Source organism: Salvelinus namaycush, chromosome 29 (assembly GCF_016432855.1).
Source record: "Salvelinus namaycush isolate Seneca chromosome 29, SaNama_1.0, whole genome shotgun sequence".
NCBI classification, from domain to species: domain Eukaryota; kingdom Metazoa; phylum Chordata; class Actinopteri; order Salmoniformes; family Salmonidae; genus Salvelinus; species Salvelinus namaycush.
In genome coordinates this window covers 4,537,785-4,556,330 of record NC_052335.1, presented here as the reverse complement: position 1 = coordinate 4,556,330, position 18,546 = coordinate 4,537,785, and the positions used below count along the sequence as shown (strand labels likewise).

Sequence of the window (18,546 nt, the reverse complement as noted above, 5' to 3'; positions counted from 1 at the left end):
ATTGGTGACGTGTTTTATTTTGTATGTCGTCTTCCCCCTTTCCCGGAATGTTTTTTTTTTGTTTGTTTCTTATTCAATGCCCCGTCCAGATGTGGGCAATAATGTACCATTAACATTGGATGCCAACCGCCTTAAACCCCATCGAAGAAGGCTTCAAAATGAAGAATCTTGTAGTGTGTCTATGCCACATCGTTTAGAGTGCGCAACACTACATTGGCAACACCAACAACAAAAAACTACAGGAAAGATGGTCGTTTAATGTGAGAGGCTCAGCGATGTTAGGATTTTGAAAGACGTGTAGTGACCACCCGGTTTAGGCAACCATAACCCATTTGAGAAACAATGTGCCTCTGAGCTGTCATGTGGGACATTTCCCTCCATTTTTCCCAACACAAATGGACTCATTGTTTGTCACAAACATTGCTTGAACCTAACTATCCTATCGCTATATAAGTAGCCCGTATTTTTGCACATGAACTTCCAACTTAGGCTCAACTGCTGGGTCCTCTTATCTTAACAGAAACTCACTCACAAAATAAATCTACTCACCGTATGGTACTGCAAACACAGTTTATCTTTGTCTCGTCCCTCCCATCCATCCATCCATCCATCCATCCATCCATCCATCCATCCATCCATCCATCCATCCATCCATCCATCCATCCATCCATCCATCCATCCATCCATCCATCCATCCATCCATCCATCCCCCTTATTTCCCTCCCCTCTCCCACACCTCACTCCTCTCTTCTCTCTCCCCCTCACCCCCCTCTACCTCTAGGTGTGGCGGAGGTGATAGTGCTAATCGGTGGTCGCCAGGCCATCGGTATGAACCAGCGGTCTCTGACGGCGGTGACATGTTTTAACCCTCAGAACAGTAAGTGGTACCCACTGGCCAGCCTGCCCTTCTACGACAGAGAGTTATTCAGCGTCATCTCAGCAGGGGACAACATCTACCTGTCAGGTAGGCTAATGATGGGGATTGCAGCAAACACACTGCAATGCATGCATGGACACACAAACACACACATTCTCACATAATGTTAACGTTGATATTTCTTCCTATTATTTTAGATCTGTGTTCCTCCAGAGGTCTAGCTGTTCTCTCTTCCACACTCCTACACAGAGTTAGACCTTGACATTGGACTGTGAAACAGCACTGCTAGGATTCGTCCTGCTGCATGTTCCCCTCTATCTCATTTCATATAAATGTAAATGTGTGTTAGGCCAGGTCCACCGGCCCATGTGTGTGTCTGTGGGGAGGCAGGCAGTCAGTGGGGAAATCAGCAGTGTACAGTAGTACTAACCATGGCTGAGGACTGTGTGTGTCCCTGCAGAGAATGAATGAAATGTCCACTCTGTTTGCTGCTTTCAAACCAAGCTACGCTACATAGACAAATATTGGCAGTAGAATGGTCCGTACTGAAGAGCTCAGTGCCTTTCAACGTGACACCGTTTTCGCATGCCACCTTTCCAACAAGTTAGTTCGTCAAAATTTCTGCCTGGCTAGAGGTGCCCCGGTCAACTGTAAGTGCTGTTATTGTGAAGTGGAAACGTCTAGGTACAACAAAGGAGGTAGGCCACACAAGTTCACAGGACCTGCTGAAGTGCGTACAGTGGTAAATTCGTCTGTCCTCGCTTGCAACACTCACTACCGAGTTCCAAACTGCCTCTGGAAGCAGCGTCAGCACAAGATCTGTTCGTCGGGAGTTAAATGAAATGGGTTTCCATGGCCGAGCAGCCGCACACAAGCCTAAGATCACCATGCGAAATGCCAAGTGTCAGCTGGAGTGTTGTGAAGCTCACCGCCATTGGACTCTGGAGCAGTGGAAATGAATTCTCTGGAGTGATGAATCACACTTCACCATCTGACAATCCGACGGTCAAATCTGGGTTTGGTGGATGCCTGGAGAACGCTACCTGCCGAATGCATAGTCCCTACTGTAAAGTTTGGTGGAGGAGGAATAATGGTCTAGGGCTGCTTGTCATGGTTCGGGCTAGGCCCTTTCGTTCCAGTGAAGGCTACAGCATCCAATGAAATTCTAGACGATTCTGTGCTTCCAACTTTGTGGCAACAGTTCGGGGATGGCCCTTTCCTGTTTCAGCATGATAATGCCCCCGTCCACAAAGCGAGGTCCATACAGAAATTGTTTGTCAAGATCGTAGTGGAAGAACTTGACTGGCCTGCACGGAGCCCTGACCTCAACCCCATCGACCACCTATGGGATGAATTGGAACGCCGACTGCTAGCCAGGCCTAATCGCCTAATATCAGTGACTGACATCCCTAATGCTCTTGTGGCTGAATGGAAGCAAGCCCCTGCAGCAATGTTCCAACATCTAGTGGAAAGCCTTCCCAGAAGAGTGGAGGCTGTTAAAGCAGCAAAGGGGGGACCAACTCCATATTAATTCCCATGATTTTGGAATGAGATGTTCGATGAGCAAGTGTCCACATAATGTAGGTTATGCTTGTAAAAAATAAGGGGTCAATAAGTAATTCCTGAATCGTTGTAAGATGGGGGCAAATGTAACAAGGTACCACCAAGATACCATCCCCCACTTGGTGGTACCTTGTTACATTTGCCCCCAGCTTACAACGATTCAATAATTACTTTTTGGAAACCAGTAAAAACTATCTTCAACTCAATATTTTTAACATTTGTTTCATGTATATTGAATTTTTTGCTAGAGTCTGATGCGACTGTAGCTGACTTGTGTCTTCTGTGTGTGTGTGTGTGTGTGTGTGTGTGTTTTAAGGTGGGACAGAGTCGGGTGTGACGGTAACTGATGTGTGGTGCTACATGTCTCTATTGGACAACTGGAACCTGGTGTCTCGTATGACGGTGCCTCGCTGCAGACACAACAGTCTGGTGTACGACGGGAAACTCTATACCATTGGAGGACTGGGCGTGTCAGGAAACCTGAACCATGTAGAGAGGTAAGAGACACTGACACACTTGGACACTTGTACAGTATATGCTGCTATATGTGCCTGTGGAGTGGAAGCGACTGATAAAGTGGCTTAAGCTTGTACTGCTGCTCGTGTAGCGGTAAAGGAAGCTATGCTATGCTAACAAAACACGTTTGGAAGTGCTCTGGGCTGGGAGCAGAGCGAGGAGACGAATATCCATTGTGACACAGACTAAAGTACTATCCTATTTAAGTAGGACATTTTATGTAGGCTATACTTATACTGAAGTTATTTTAGTGTCTTATATGTTACGAGGTCACATCGACTTTTACTTTTTCAATAGAGCTCCTTATGTGTTGATGTCCTCGGGCAGAAGGATGGGTATTGTATGTCCCTGTGTGTGCAACTGTCTCGAGCTGTAGAAAAACGTTCAACTTGAAGGACGGTTAACGTCAAACTTAATTATTAGTGGTAAAAATCCATTTATGATCGGAAATAAACTCTTCCCTTCGCGGCAGTCTAACAATGAGACTGGAAGCCTCTGAGGCAATACGAATGGCAGTGGTAAAATGGCTTCATCTTCTGCTGCTCTCAACACAGTCTCGCACTCACACACACACACAACTGGGGTGAAATGTCTTCATCTTCTGCTGCTCTCAACACAGTCTCGCACTCACACACACACACAACTGGGGTGAAATGTCTTCATCTTCTGCTGCTCTCAACACAGTCTCGCACTCACACACACACACAACTGGGGTGAAATGTCTTCATCTTCTGCTGCTCTCAACACAGTCTCGCACTCACACACACACACAACTGGGGTGAAATGTCTTCATCTTCTGCTGCTCTCAACACAGTCTCGCACTCACACACACACACAACTGGGGTAAAATGGCTTCATCTTCTGCTGCTCTCAACACAGTCTCGCACTCACACACACACACAACTGGGGTGAAATGTCTTCATCTTCTGCTGCTCTCAGCCGGGCTGGGAAGATTAAACTGAGCAATCAAAAGAACATAACAGAACGTATTACAACAGGCCACCGCTGCTCATTACAGAATGGAGTGGCTCTCCCAAGCCCCTCTCTCTCTCTTAATGTGGCAGAATACATACACACACACACACACACACACGAGATAACACACACACACACCACACAGACACACACACACTGAAGCTGTTCTCTCTCCGTGTAACAGCGGTCCCTCAAATGGATTCATCTCATTTGATATGTCCCCATAACGCTGCCATGCTGTGTCATTAAGACTGTGTCTGGCTGGAATACTGAGATCTGTAATGGAAACACGTTTGATTCCTCTGCCTCGAGTCGCGGCTCGTAATTGCAGACCTAACATTGTCCCCAGGCTAGAGTTGCTGGCACGTAAGAGCCTGGTAACAGTGTGGGACTGTTTGGGACTTAGGGGGTGTGGATTTACTGAGTGACATGATAATCAATTCAAATTCTGAGCGGTTCACACCACTATGAGACGTTGCTCCAAATCGTGGCGGGAAAAGTGTTTATGTTGCACTACGGCAATAATTCCCCAGAACCCGAGGTAGAAGGAACATATTGCCGTTCATGCTAATTGGTAGCTAGCGTAACTCTGTTAGCCGCCCTGTAACACTGTACACTAATGTCTTCAGATAGAAAGATTAAAGACATGCAGTCAATGGCAGTTTGATAATGTATTTTGTGCTTGTGCAGAACACTATCCCATTAAAAAGTGCAAGCGCAGTCTTTTTCGCCCCAATGGTGCGGAATGCTACAACTGCTGTAAAGCACTGGAGGAGATTGTTAGACCCATCTCTGTGGGAGATGGCTTGCCACTGGCAGTTTGCGAAAAGTGTCAAACTCTTCTTAGGAAGATACTACAAAAGCAGCTGTGAATTGGTGAGAAATATGCAGATTATTTAGAGAAAGATAGAGTAGATAGACTCATGGAGAATCCATGATGGACAAGCTAACCTATTTCTCTTTGTTGCACACACAAACACAAAAAACATAATTGCCCCCCCCCCCCCCATCCCCTCGGGGGAGGATCTAAGGGTTGCTGTAAATGCTGATGGACTGAGAGACCAGACAATTAAAACCAGCGGTTGTGTCGGCCGTTCTGAGGCACTCTGAAACCAGACGTTTCGACAGAGCGAGAGCCGGTTGGTGGGCGAGATCATTGCCGACCTAAGCAGTGCACCTAGGCATTTACAGCCGAACAAAGCTGCGGTGTGTGTGTGTGCGTGTTTTAATGATGATGCTCAGAAACCCTCAGCCAAGTCTCAATGATCAACAATCGTCTGTCAGCCACAAACAGTCAAAAAGATCTCTTGCTTGTTACCGGGGAACTCGGATGAATCGAAGGCAGTGGTGGAGAGTCAACGAAGTGTAAGGGGTTGAACAGTGAACAGAGTGGTGTGAACTACTAATGGACCTTCCTAAACAGCAGGAGACTCAATCTGAGCATAATGTCGCAGGGTTGAGGAACATAAGAAAAGTTACTTCAGTGCTGCGTCTTGTCTTATCTGAGTGTGTGTGTGGACTGTGTGTGTGTGTGTGTCCGTGCTGCGTGGCTTACTGGTTGTAATTGCTCCCCAGGTAGCCGAGAGCTCCTTGTCTGAAGGATATTTATACTCCCGGCGTCACATACACACACACAAACTCAGCAATTTACACACCCGGTGTCGTTAAGCCATTTATAGTAATTTCTTTCCAGTATGGCTGGGCCAGCTAAGCATATGGATTTCTCATCAAAACATGACAGGACTTGAACCTTTGCTCTCTAAAGACTTCTCACTGCCGTCTCACAGTCGGTCTCTCATTTGCTATCTAGTGTATGAACATATGGTGGTAGAGTAGGGCTGTCTGTTGGTGGCCATCCGTCATGAAAATGAATAGAAACTGCCACACGCTGCCCCTGCAAAGTACAGTCCAGTGCATTTTGCAAACAGCTCCAGGGTTGGGGTCAATTTCAATTCCAGCCCATTCAGGAAGTACACTGAAATCCCAATTCCGATCACATTCAACACTTTTCCATTTAAGAAAATGTGGAATAGGAATTTGGTTTACTTTCTGGAATTGACCCCAACCGTGGTCAGCTCTCCATCCATTGACCATATTTTGGTTCTTCCCAGCATTGTTTTATGGGATGGCGTTTTGCGCAGTTTGCTTGAGTTGTCGTCAGGGGTCTGTCTTGTCTATCTACTGTATCTGTCTATCTGTTTGATGCAGTGGTGTGTGATTTTATATAGTGGTGTGTGTGAGTGGCTGGTTTAGTATGCAGTATGCTCTAGCAGCCCTAGCAGCAGACTAACTGGGCCTCTGCCCTGATGCTCTGCAGCCAGAGTTGATTTGCTCTACTCAGACACTGATTGGCATGCCTGATTGAGGTTTGTTTACAGGCCTGTCTCCCAGTGTGTGTGTGTGTGTGTGTGTGTGTGTGTGGTGTGTGTGTGTGTCTCTCTACCCATCTCATTTGTCAGTCAAGACCTTAGCCCCAACCTCGGCGCCTCCACCCGCCCTGCCTCCTAATTTGTAGCCCGGGCGTCCATCTTGCTCTTGGTTTCACGGCTCCTAACTGTGAAATTCTCCTACGTTCACAATGATGTCCTCAATCAGTCTGTCTCAGGGCTGCTGCCTTTTTTTCTTCTTCTACCAGCTCAGCAGGAAACCACAGCAACAGTGTACTGTATCTGCATCACTCACACCCTATGTATTCTACACACCAGTCTCAATAGAATAGGAACCACGCTAGTCAGTAGGAGCCAAAGACCTAAGAAGAAGACACACAAGGTGTGTGCAGACGCACAAGGTGTCTGCAACAGATAATAATCTTGAGGAAACAAAAATACATTCTCACGTTCAACATCTGGGAGTGTTTAGGGTCCAACTTAATTTTTTCAAGCTAGTCAAGGCAGATCCCTATAAGATGAATGGCAAAGTATTCAGCACGCAGTACTACCTTACTACCTTAGTAACTCACAATCAGGTATCCATGTCGTGCACCGGCACGTTGAACCGCTAGCCAACCTTATTGCCACATTTGAATAATCATGATTTAATGACGTGTCAATCACCGATGGTTTTGTTCTATTAATCGAGTACAATGTACAGGCAGACGGGCACTTTCCATTACCAGTTTATATTGAATGAAGACTATTAGCTAGCAACATGTCTAGCAGTACTTAATAGGGAAAGGGGAATACCTAGTCAGTTGTCCAACTGAATGTATTCCGCATTTAAGCCAACTCTTCTGAAACAGAGAGGTGCGGGAGGCTGCCTTAATCGACATCCACGTCTTTGGCGCCTGGGGAACAGTGGGTTAACCTTGCTCAGGGGCAGGACGACAGATTTTTACCTTGTCCGCTCGGGGATTCGATCCAGCAACCTTCCGGTTACTGGCCCAATGCTCTGATACAGTGATATGGTGTGTAGTTTAACACGCCTAGTATTCTCTAGTCTAGACTCTAGGACAGCGTTTTCCAATCTCATCCTCAGGGACCACCGGTCCAGTCATTCCACATGTTCGTCCTATTCCACCACAAGGACAACTGATTCAACTTGTCAACTGATCGTCATTGCTTTTGATGAGTTGAATCAGGTGTTCTATATAGAACAACATCCCTGAGGGACTGGTGGTTAGGTAAAGAAGTGAAGATGGTTTTGTTACTACTTTGGGAGAGTCCTAGGCTGCATAGAAATGTCTTTTCCCCGTAAAGTGTTGGAATGTTTTTTATTTTGTTCCATTGCTGTGCTGCCCAGTGAGTTTCAATTCTGTTCTGATGAGGTGAATTTCACTTTCTCCGTTTCGTGTGTGTGTGAAGGTTAAACTTGTCTCAGTCTTGGCCTTCACAGAGGTATAGGTCTTAGGTAAATGTTAAATGTGTCTTTTCACAACGTTTCATATTCATACCCCTTGACTTCATTGTTGTTACAGCCTGAATTCAAAATTGATTAAGTAGATTTGTTTTACCCATCTACACACAACACTCCATAATGACAAAGTGAAAGCATGTTTTTAGAATTTTTTTCGTAAATTTATTAAAAATCAAATACCAAAATATCTAATTTACTTAAGTATTCACACCCCTGAGTAGGTCTCAAAGAGCTTTGCACACCTGGATTGTGCAACATTTGCCCATTATTTCAAGTTCTAACCTAAATGGCTCCCAATCAAATCAAAAATGCACTGTCATGTTAACAAACAACATATTTATTTGTATTTAACTTTTGATTTAACTGCACAAGTCAGTTAAGAACAAATTCTTATTTACAATGACGACCTACCCCGACCTAACCTTAACCCGGACGACGCTGGGCCAATTGTGCGCGGCCCTATGGGACTCCCAATCACGGCCGGTTGTGATACAGCCTGGCATCGAACCAGGGTCTGTAGTAACGCCGCTAGCACCAAGATGCCGCTGCGCCACTCGGGAGCCCCCCTAAAAACAGGACAGGTCAAAGGGAAATGAACAATATGGAATGGACAATCACAACTGTTGTCCAGGAGTTTCACCCCACTGTTTTAATTTTGACATGCTGATCATGTTGAAAGAAATAATACTTCTGCATTTCCCGCAGTGTCAACACATTGCAAATAGGCTCACCATAACTCCTCATAAAGTTGGGTAGCTTATATTCAGAGCTTAAATAGCCAAAATGATTAGTCACAGGAAACAGGATTAATAAAGCCTGCTTTACAAATCGTGGGCCTCCCACACGGATAGGCATTCATAAAATTAATATTTTGTCCGGTCGTGACCAGCCTTGCTTGGCCCAAACATAGACGTCTATAAATTGTCATTTTAACTTTCATTCAGAACCAAAAATGAGCCTGATTTCAACATCTGGAAAATACATATTTTCAACGTCTAGAAAATACGTATTTTCAACATTCGGACTTCAACGTCTGGAAAATACATATTTTAGATGTCATGTTAATATCGTTACTGAGACTAGTTTTGCAGGGTAGATTAATGATGGAATAAAAAAAAAAACGTAACGTAGCAAAATGTGGAAAAAGGGACGGGGTCTGAATACTTTCCGAATGCGCTGTATGTTGTGTAGTGGTCGACCTTGCCCTGCTCTGGCCTTCTGTCTTGTCACAATAAAAATGTTGAACTTTTCTTCTCAGAAAAACGGTTGTTGCAAACTTCTACAGTAGGTGTTTCTTTTCAGGCCAGTCTCCAGCATTGGACGAAAGCACAGTGTGTAATAATCAACCTATGTATCAATTCATATTAAATGTAAATTGCACCGATTTTTCCCTCTTCCATCCTCTACCCACTCTCTATTCCAGAGAGGACAGTGCATTACAGTCCATATCTTTATCGTGTCTCTGACACACACTGTAAACTCAGTGAGATACTCACACATTCAGCTCGACACACACACACACACACACACACAGCTGACTACCGATTGGAAAAGGTATTCAGGGCATTCAGCCGCCAGTCAGACAGAGAGAAAGGACATTGTGCGAGCGCGTGTTTGTGTGTGGTGGTTTGCGTGCTTACCTTCTTGTGTACGTCCGTCCTTGTGTGTGTGTGTGTGTGTGTTTGCTCCTTGTGGTCCATTGAGGAAAAGAGTGTTAGCCTGTTCACGCCTGTCCCGGTCTCCTCTGTCTCTCCTCTATAGAAGGCCCAGTCTCCACTCAGTGTGGTTGTATAGAAGCTCTACTCAGCCTGGCTGTATAGAGTGGTTGTGACAGTAATCGGCTCCATTGTCTGCCTGCTAGAGGAAGCTGTCAAGCCATCGTGAGAGATACGCCCCCACTTATTTATGCCGTTCTACACACACACACACACAAGCGCCCGTTCACCTCTAGACACACCTTTGCCCTGCAAACACACACACATACACGTATGCATGATACATACACTCACAGATACACACACACACACACTCTCCCATTTAAACACTCATACATGCACACACGTACACCGTTCATACACTGGCATGGACACACACCCTCCTTTGCTGACAGTACCCATGTAGCACTGAGAAAAACTGCTGCACCGCAAAGCAAACCCCTCCAGCCTCTTTCCCCTGTCTCCTTTTCCTAATGTGGCATGTTGATGAGCTGTTTGCCTGTGCCTGTGTTTCGGCTTGGTGCTGGGAGAGGAGAGGGGGGTGTGCGGGTCTCTGTAGCCCAACGGCAGAGCTCCGTGATGAGGTAAAGTTAGTTCCAGACCCCTGCTGTGGAGGTCCCCCCCTACAGAGCTAATCCTCAACTCCCCAGGATTAACAACTTCACAACCCTGTCCCCTACTGTGCAGTCAAGGCTCCGCCTTACCGCCTTCCTGCTAATCCCCCCCACCCCCTTTTCTTTCCACTCTCTCCCCTACTTTTTACACTCCGCTTTCCCCCCACACCCACTTTTCCACTCCCAAAACACATTCTTGCTCCATCTACCTTTTGCCCTGACCTTGCTCTCCTTCTACCCCCTTATTCTTTCTTCCCCCTTTCTCTTCCCCCCTCCTCTCTCCTCTCCTTCTTTATCTCATCCCTCTCTCTCTCTGCTGTGTAAATGGGTATGAAGGCCGATTCAGCTGAACTCCCCTTCATCCTTCACTAATTATCAACCTCTCCTCTCTCTGTCTGTATTTCCCCTCTACCCCGGACGTATGGATGTGTTTGTGACCGTAGGGGGGTGTGTGTGTGTGTGTGTGTGTGTGTGTGTGTGTGTGTGTGTGTGTGTGTGTGTGTGTGTGTGTGTGTGTGTGTGTGTGTGTGTGTGTGTGTGTGTGTGTGTGTGTGTGTGTGTGTAAGTGTGTGTGTGTGTGTGAGTAAGTGTTTGACCTTAGGCTGTGCTTTGCCAGCTCTGTGGGGTGGCTATATGCGTCTCTGATTTAGTCTCCGGCGCCAGGAGGGAGGAAGAACGTCCCAAAAAGTCTAAGAATCATCTTTCTTTCTTTCCTCATCTCTTCCTTCATCTCTCTCTCTCCATCTTTTCGTTTATCTGTTTTACCTCTCTCTCACCCCTCTCCCTTCATCCCTCTCTTACATAGTATTGAGCTGTTGTAGTATACCTGATGGCTATATTAAAGCCAGATCATCTGAGTTATCCCTGACACACCAGCTTCATCCTCCTTTCACAAGAAGGGCCTGAGGTGTGTGTGTGTGTGTGTGTGTGTGTGTGTGGAAGATGGAGAGTATAATGGAACGTGTGTGCGCACGCACATGTGTGTGTGCGAAGGCCTGAGGTTTGTGTGGGAGAGGATGATAAAACGGGGATGTCTTGGGAGGCCTGCACCGTCCCTCGTGGGGTTCCAGGCGACATCCAGACAAACAGGCATGGCTGAGATGGGTGGGTTAGGCCTCGGCCTGGGGAGAGTATTAGTGGAGGGGAGAGGGTGAGTGGAGATGAGACAGGGAGGTAATGGGTGTGTGTATGTGTGTGCTTGTGTTTTACCAGGCTAATAAACGACTAGCAGACGGTTTTGGGTGATTTCCAGGTTTTACCAGCAGGCTAATCATTTCTCTGTCTCTCTCCCCCTTCCCTCTCCCCCCCTCTTCCCACCTCCCTCTCTCCCCCCTCTTACCACCTCCCTCTCTTCCCACCTCCCTCTCTCCCCCCCTCTTCCCACCTCCCTCTCTTCCCACCTCCCTCTCTCCCCCCTCTTTCCACCTCCCTCTCTCCCCCCTCTTTCCACCTCTCTCTCTCCCCCCTCTTTCCACCTCCCTCTCTCCCCCTTCTTTCCACCTCCCTCTCTCCCATCCTCTTAGCATTCTATAGATCATTAGAAACATCTCAGGGCTATAAAGAAAGTAGAAAAGGAAAGAAGAGACTGACAGGAAGAAAGATAAAGAGGCATTAAACTACAGCTCACACTTCTATGCTAAAGTCAAATTGTTGTTCAATATTTTGTTTCTCAATAGATTATTGTGTTTCTATCTCCTGCCTTGGGTATAGGCTCTGAGATTAAATAGGCTATGCTGTCGCACTCCTATCGCACAGCAACATGTCTTCTTGTCTGATGAAACAAAAATAGAACAGTTTGTAATAACCATTGTTATGTATGGAGGAAAAAGGGGGATGCTTGCAAGCCGAAGAACACCATCCCAACCGTGAAGCACCGGGGTGGCAGTATCATTTTGTGGGGGTGCTTTGCTGCAGGAGGGACTGGTGCACTTCAGAAAATAGATGGCATCATGAGGATGGAAAACTGTGGATATATTGAAGCAACATCTCAAGACATCAGTCAAGAAGTTAAAGCTTGGTCTCAAATGGGTCTTCCAAATGGACAATGACCCCAAGCATACTTCCAAAGTTGTGGCAAAATGGCTTAAGACAACAAAGTCAAGGTATTGGAGTGGCCATCACAAAGCCCTGACCTCAATCCTATAGAAAATGTGTGGGCAGAACTGAAAAAGTGTGTGTGAGCAAGGAGGCCTACAAACCTGACTCAGTTAGACCAGCTCTGTCAGGAGGAATGGGCCAAAATTCACCCAACTTATTGTGGGAAGCTTGTGGAAGGCTACCCGAAATATTTGACTACCAATACTAATTGAGTGTGTCTCAACTTCTGACCCAGTGGGAATGTGATGAAAGAAATAAAAGCTGAAATAAATCATTCTCTCTATTATTCTGACATTTCACATTCTTAAAATAAAGTGGTGACCCTAACTGACCTAAGACAGGGCATTTTTACTAGGATTAAATGTCAGGAATTATGAAAAACGGAGTTTAAATGTATTTGGCTAATGTGTATGTAAACTTCCGACTTCAACTGTACTTCAAAGTAAAAGATCAACTGTTTGGTCACCTGTGAAATTAAACTGTAGGCTGTAAACCGGTTTGCATACAGCAAAACACATAGCTTATCTATTTACTAGGCTACTATAGGCCCAATTAAGCGAGAGATGCACGTGGTAATTTGTTGTATGGCTACTTTAGGAATATGAACCCATAGATTCCTATGTCCAATTATTTTAGATTCCAAAAATAAAATGTATAGATTTTCGCTCTTCTCACTAACGGTAAATGGCTGCATGTAGGGCTGTGACGGTCATGGAATGTTGAATAAAGGTAATTGGCCAACCAAATGATCGTGGTCACCGTGATAACCGTAAAAAATACTGACTCTTAACTGCGTTTGCTGCCATAGAAATAGAAAAGCTGTCATCAGGGTAAAGGGAGGCTACTTTGAAGAATCTCAAATATATTTTGATTAGTTTAACACTTTTTTGGTTACTGCATGATTCCATATGTGTTATTTCATAGTTTTGATGTCTTCACTCTTATTCTGCAATTTAGAAAATAGTACAAATAAAGAAAAACCCTTAGGTGTTTTCAAACTTTTGACTGGTGCTGTATGTAAATGAATGTGTTAACTGCTTATATGCTCATAATACCTGTAAAATGACATGTACTGATTAATATTGTGAAACATATTGAAGATAACAGGCAGACAGTAAATACTGATATGAATATGAAAAGATGTTTCTATTTTCACAGACAAAAAAATACCATAATATTTCTCTAATAGTTAGCTTTGACTAAATATTATTCCTTTAATGGGCAACTCAACCCCCTGGTAGAGCATATTTCCTAAAATTATGAAATTAACTTTTTTATAATTTCATTGTTCTTAAATAATGTTTTAGAGCTCAACAACATTTTACAGTCTTATAATTTCCCATTTTATACACAATGCTGAAAATGTGTGATTAATGAGGGTCGGTTTTGCTAACGTTCACTTCCTGGTTTTCGACCATCTTTGAATGTGTGTTTAAAAAGAATACAGGAGTCCGACAATGAAAACCACATGATCATTTTACTAATTGGCATTGGTTGAGATGATAAAATATGCCAAACAAAATTCATGTTTAATTTAATATTGGTTGTCAAAATTAGCTCAACTGCCCAGTTGAGCTGCCAGTTAAAGGATTAAGAGTTCGTATTACCGCTGAAAAGGACTCAACCACACGAATGCCCAGCATTCATGTTCATTACACACACAAAAAAATATCATTTATTTTTATTTGACGGTTATTTTATTTTCAAGACAGTCTTCATCCATGACCTTCAGGTATATGGTAATAGTGCCAGCCTAGCTGCATCTTGTTTGCCATTTGCACAAAATTCTTACTTTTCTGCTTGCAATACAATACTTCAACCACTAGAAAATGTGTGTTCACACAAAGGACATTCTCAAGTTCAATTTTTGCTGGAAATCTGGCCCTAGCAGGTTTTGGGGAATATTTTGTACAAGTGTGTGTTCTGATCTAGTGTGTGTGTGTGTGTGTGTGTGTGTGTGCGGATTGAGAATAAGTAATTGGTGTGTGACCTACAGTGATTTTGCATGTCCTACTTGACGCCCACATCCAATTAAACTGGCATACCGTCTCTCACACACTCTCTTTCTCTCACACACACACACACACACACACACACACACACACACACACACACACACACACACACACACACACACACACTTTGTCTCCAGTCCTCTCTTGACTGTTTCAAGGTGCCCTCTCAACAGTCTCAAATTAGTGTTATGGTTGGCGGAGGATGCCAGAGTAGCAGCAAGGGTCTCGAGTGTGCTGCCCCCCCCCCCCCTCCCCCTACACACAGATATGGACAGACTGCAGTGTACAGGGCAGTTTGTAAATTAGTTTATTCACATGGATTATGGGTAAATCTGGGAGGGCCAGTGTAAACGGTCCGGCATTAGATGGTGACAGGGCGTGTGTTTTTCCAGGGCCGGCTCCAGCCTTTTGGGGGCCCTAAGCAACATTTGGTTGGGGGGGCCCCACCTTGTGCAAAAACATTTTAGTGGCCTCCCTCTTGACCTTTGAGATAAACATTTACACAAAAAAAAATCTAAATGCAAAGTGTTAGTCCCATGTTTCATGAGCTGAAATAAAAAATCCCTGAAATTTTCCATACGCACAAAAAGCTTATTTCTCTCAAATGTGCACAAATTTGTTTACATCCCTATTAGTGAATATTTCTCCTTTGCCAATATAATCCATCCACCTGACAGGTCTGGCATATCAAGAAGCTGCTTAAACAGCATGCTCATTACATGGGTGCACCTTGTGCTGAGGACAAAAAAAATACCACTTTAAAATGTGAAGGTTTGTCACTCAACACAATGCTACAGATGTCTCAAGTTTTGATTTGGCATGTTGGCTTCAGGAATGTCCACCAGAGATGTTGCCAGAGAATTTAATGTTCGTTTCTCTACCATAAACTGCCTCCAAAGTTTTTTTAGAGAATTTAGTAGTATGTCAGACGGGCCTCACAACCTCAGACCACATGTAACCATGCCAGCCCAGGACCTCCACATCCGGCTTCTTGAAACACATGGGAAACTCAAGGATTGGGGGAGGTGGGGTGCCTTGGATTATTTTGGTCTGTAATAAAGCCCTTTTGTGGAGAAAAACAAATTCTGATTGGCTGGGCCTGGCTCCCCAGCCCAGTCATGTGAAATCCATAGATTAGGGCCTAATACATTTATATCAATTGACTGATTTCCTTATATGAACTGTAACTCAGTAAAATGTTGGAAGTTGTGTTTATATTTTTGTTCAGTATAGTTTTAAAGTTCATTTCCTGCAAATCTACACATTTTTCCATGGTGCGGAAAGAAAACGCGGACATTTTCCCCCCCATGTGTAATGGGTGCGTGCTGGTGGCAGGGAAGTTAGGCGCAGGAGAGTGAACTTGGTATAAACAGAGCAGTTGAGTAAATGCTAAAAAACTCAGAAAACCAATATATACAAAAATAATATACAAGGGTACAAAACCCATGACACCAGAACATGACACCAGAACATGACTTGCACAAAACATACAACAAACAATCACCGACAAAAACATGAGGGGAAACAGAGGGTTAAATACACAACATGTAATTGATGGGATTGAAACCAGGTGTGATTAGAAGACAAGACAAAACCAATGGAAAATGAAAAATAGGTCGGTGATGGTGGAACTCTCGCAGCATAGAAGGATCCAACACATCCTCCACCAGAACCAAGCATCTCTCCTCCGGACCATGCCCCTCCCAGTCCACGAGGTACTGAAGGCCCCTCGCCCGACGTCTCGAATCCAGTATGGAACAAACGGAGTACGCCGGGGCCCCCTCGATTTCAAGAGGGGGCGGAGGAACCTCCCGCACCTCAGACTCCTGGAGCGGGCCAGCCACTACCGGCCTGAGGACAGACACATGGAACGAGGGGTTAATGCGGTAATCGGGGGGAAGCTGTAACCTGTAACAAACCTCGTTCACTCTCCTCAGGACTTTAAACCAATATATACAATATATACAAAATATATACAAAAAGAATATAAAGGGGTACAAAACCCATCGCACACCAGAACATGACACCAGAACATGAAACAGAGGGTTAAATACACAACATGTAATTGATGGGATTGAAACCAGGTGTGATAGAAGACAAGACAAAACCAATGGAAAATGGATCAGCGATGGCTAGAAGGTCGGTGACGTCGATCGCCGAACACCGCCCGAACAAGGAGCGGGACCAACTTCGGCGGAAGTCGTGACACCATGAAGTGGAGATACATTTAATGTTAATATGATATCTGAATGACTAACAAAATCAATGGGGCCCCTGGACGCATGCCCGGTTGGTATTTGGCCATGATTACTACAAGTTTATACACTGAGTGTACAAAACATTAGGAACACCTTCCTAATATTTGGTTGCAACACACCCCTCTACCCTTTTGCCCTCAGAACAGCCTCAATTCGTCGGGGCATGGACTCTACAAGGTGTCCAATGCTTCCCACAGTTGTGTCAAGATGGCTGGATGTCCTTTGGATGGTGGACCATTCTTGAAACACACGGGAAACTGTTTAGTGTGAAAAACCCAGCAGCGTTTCAGTTCTTGACACACTCAAACCGGTACCTCTGGCACCTACTATCATACCCTGTTCAAAGGCACTTTAATCTGTTGTCTTGCCCATTCACCCTCTGAATGGCACACGTACACAATCCATGTCTCAATTGTGTCAAGGCTTGAAAGTTGTTATTTTACTTGTCTCCTACCCTTCATCTACACTGATTTTGAAGTGGATGTAACAATAAGGGATCATAGCTTTCACCTGGATTCACCTGGTCATTCTACAGTACCAGTCAAAGGTTTGGACACACCTACTCATTCCAGGGTTTTTCTTTATTTTTACTATTTTCTACATTGTAGAATAATAGTGAAGACATCTAAACTATGAAATAACACATATGGAATCATGTAGTAACCAAAAAAGTGTTGAACAAATATTTGAGATTCTTCAAAGTAGCCACCCGTTGCCTTGATGACAGCTTTGCACACTCTTGGCGTTCTCTCAACCAGTTTCTGACTCTTAGTGACTTGATCAGAAGAACAGGAGGAGGGGAAAAAACATCAAAGATAGTGATATGACACCCGTCCTTTTTAGGTACCTGCCTGATGTATTGGAAATAAATAATACCTACTGAATAGACTCTCAGCAATAGGGTTACTGCCATTCTTTGATCCTGTTTGCTTTGATTACATGACTGAAGTTTCTGCTACGAAGCTAAATGCATTTTCTTGTCCAAGTAAACCAAGGTCACTATACATTGTGATGCATGGATGGATACCAACTCAGTAGCCTAGTGGTTAGTGTTCGCACTAATATAGGAAGGTTAGGAGTTCGATCCCGGACACAATCTCTGCTTAATTAACACTAAGAAAGATTGGTGGTAAAGGCCCTGCGATGGACCAGCGTCCTGTCCAGGGGGTGTACTTGTACATCAAGCTGCCACACGCTACAGAAACAGGATATAGTCTCCTGCTCCTATGAGATGTTCCGAAAGTTACTTAGCACAATACTAACTTATTTACAAGTCCCTTACAGAGCAGAACACATCTGTCTGTCTCACAGACAAAGACACACACAGACGCAGTCACATATGCACATACACACACACACACACACACTAACGGAAAACTGTAATTATACAGTAATTGTTTATATTATCAACAGTAAAATACTGTGAAATGTTTTACTGCAGCATACTGTAAATATGGGTCATTGTGGGAAAGATTTGCTGTATTTTGCGACTGCTACTGTAATTCCATCCCACAGAATATAGTACTGTACCGTATCTTTGGAGTGGCAAAAACCTTTTGACCACTAGTGGGTGCGTGGTATTGTTGTTTCTGGCTCATTAACATATTTTGAGGCATGCCTTGTAAGAGGCTATATTTGTTGCACCAATTAGTGAAGGTGCTTTACCAATTTAACTGGTATGTGGTACTAGTGCCCCATCAATTGAATGTGTATAGGGGACAGATTGGAGTGACAGCAAGTCTTAAACCATTAATGCAGAGGAGGCTGGTGGAAGGAGCCATAGGAGGACAGGCTCATTGTAATGGCTGGAATGGAATCATTGGAACGGTATCAAACATATGGAAACTACATGTTTGACACTGTTCCATTTATTCCATTCCAGCCATTACAATGAGCCTGTACTCCTATGGCTCCTTCCACTAGCCGCCTCTGCTTTAATTGTTAAGCATTTTACCATGTCCTTTTGGTCTGTTATGCCTTGTAGTCACTGCCTGTTTGGAAGCCTTTGTTAAGGCCTCTAGAAGTAGAAGTGATATACACTGAGTATATCAAACATTAGGAACA

The 18,546-nt window shown here is 44.4% G+C and overlaps 1 protein-coding gene across 1 annotated transcript in view; it reads left to right on the top strand.

Annotated features, from left to right (window-relative positions):
• The window catches only part of LOC120024408 (kelch-like protein 29), a 131,658-nt gene that overhangs the window by 89,014 nt on the left and 24,098 nt on the right, over nt 1-18,546 (top strand). Inside the window, exons 7-8 of the mRNA XM_038968647.1 lie at nt 782-964; nt 2,757-2,937. Of these exons, the coding sequence (XP_038824575.1) occupies nt 782-964; nt 2,757-2,937 (364 nt within the window). The remainder of the gene's footprint in view (nt 1-781; nt 965-2,756; nt 2,938-18,546) is intronic.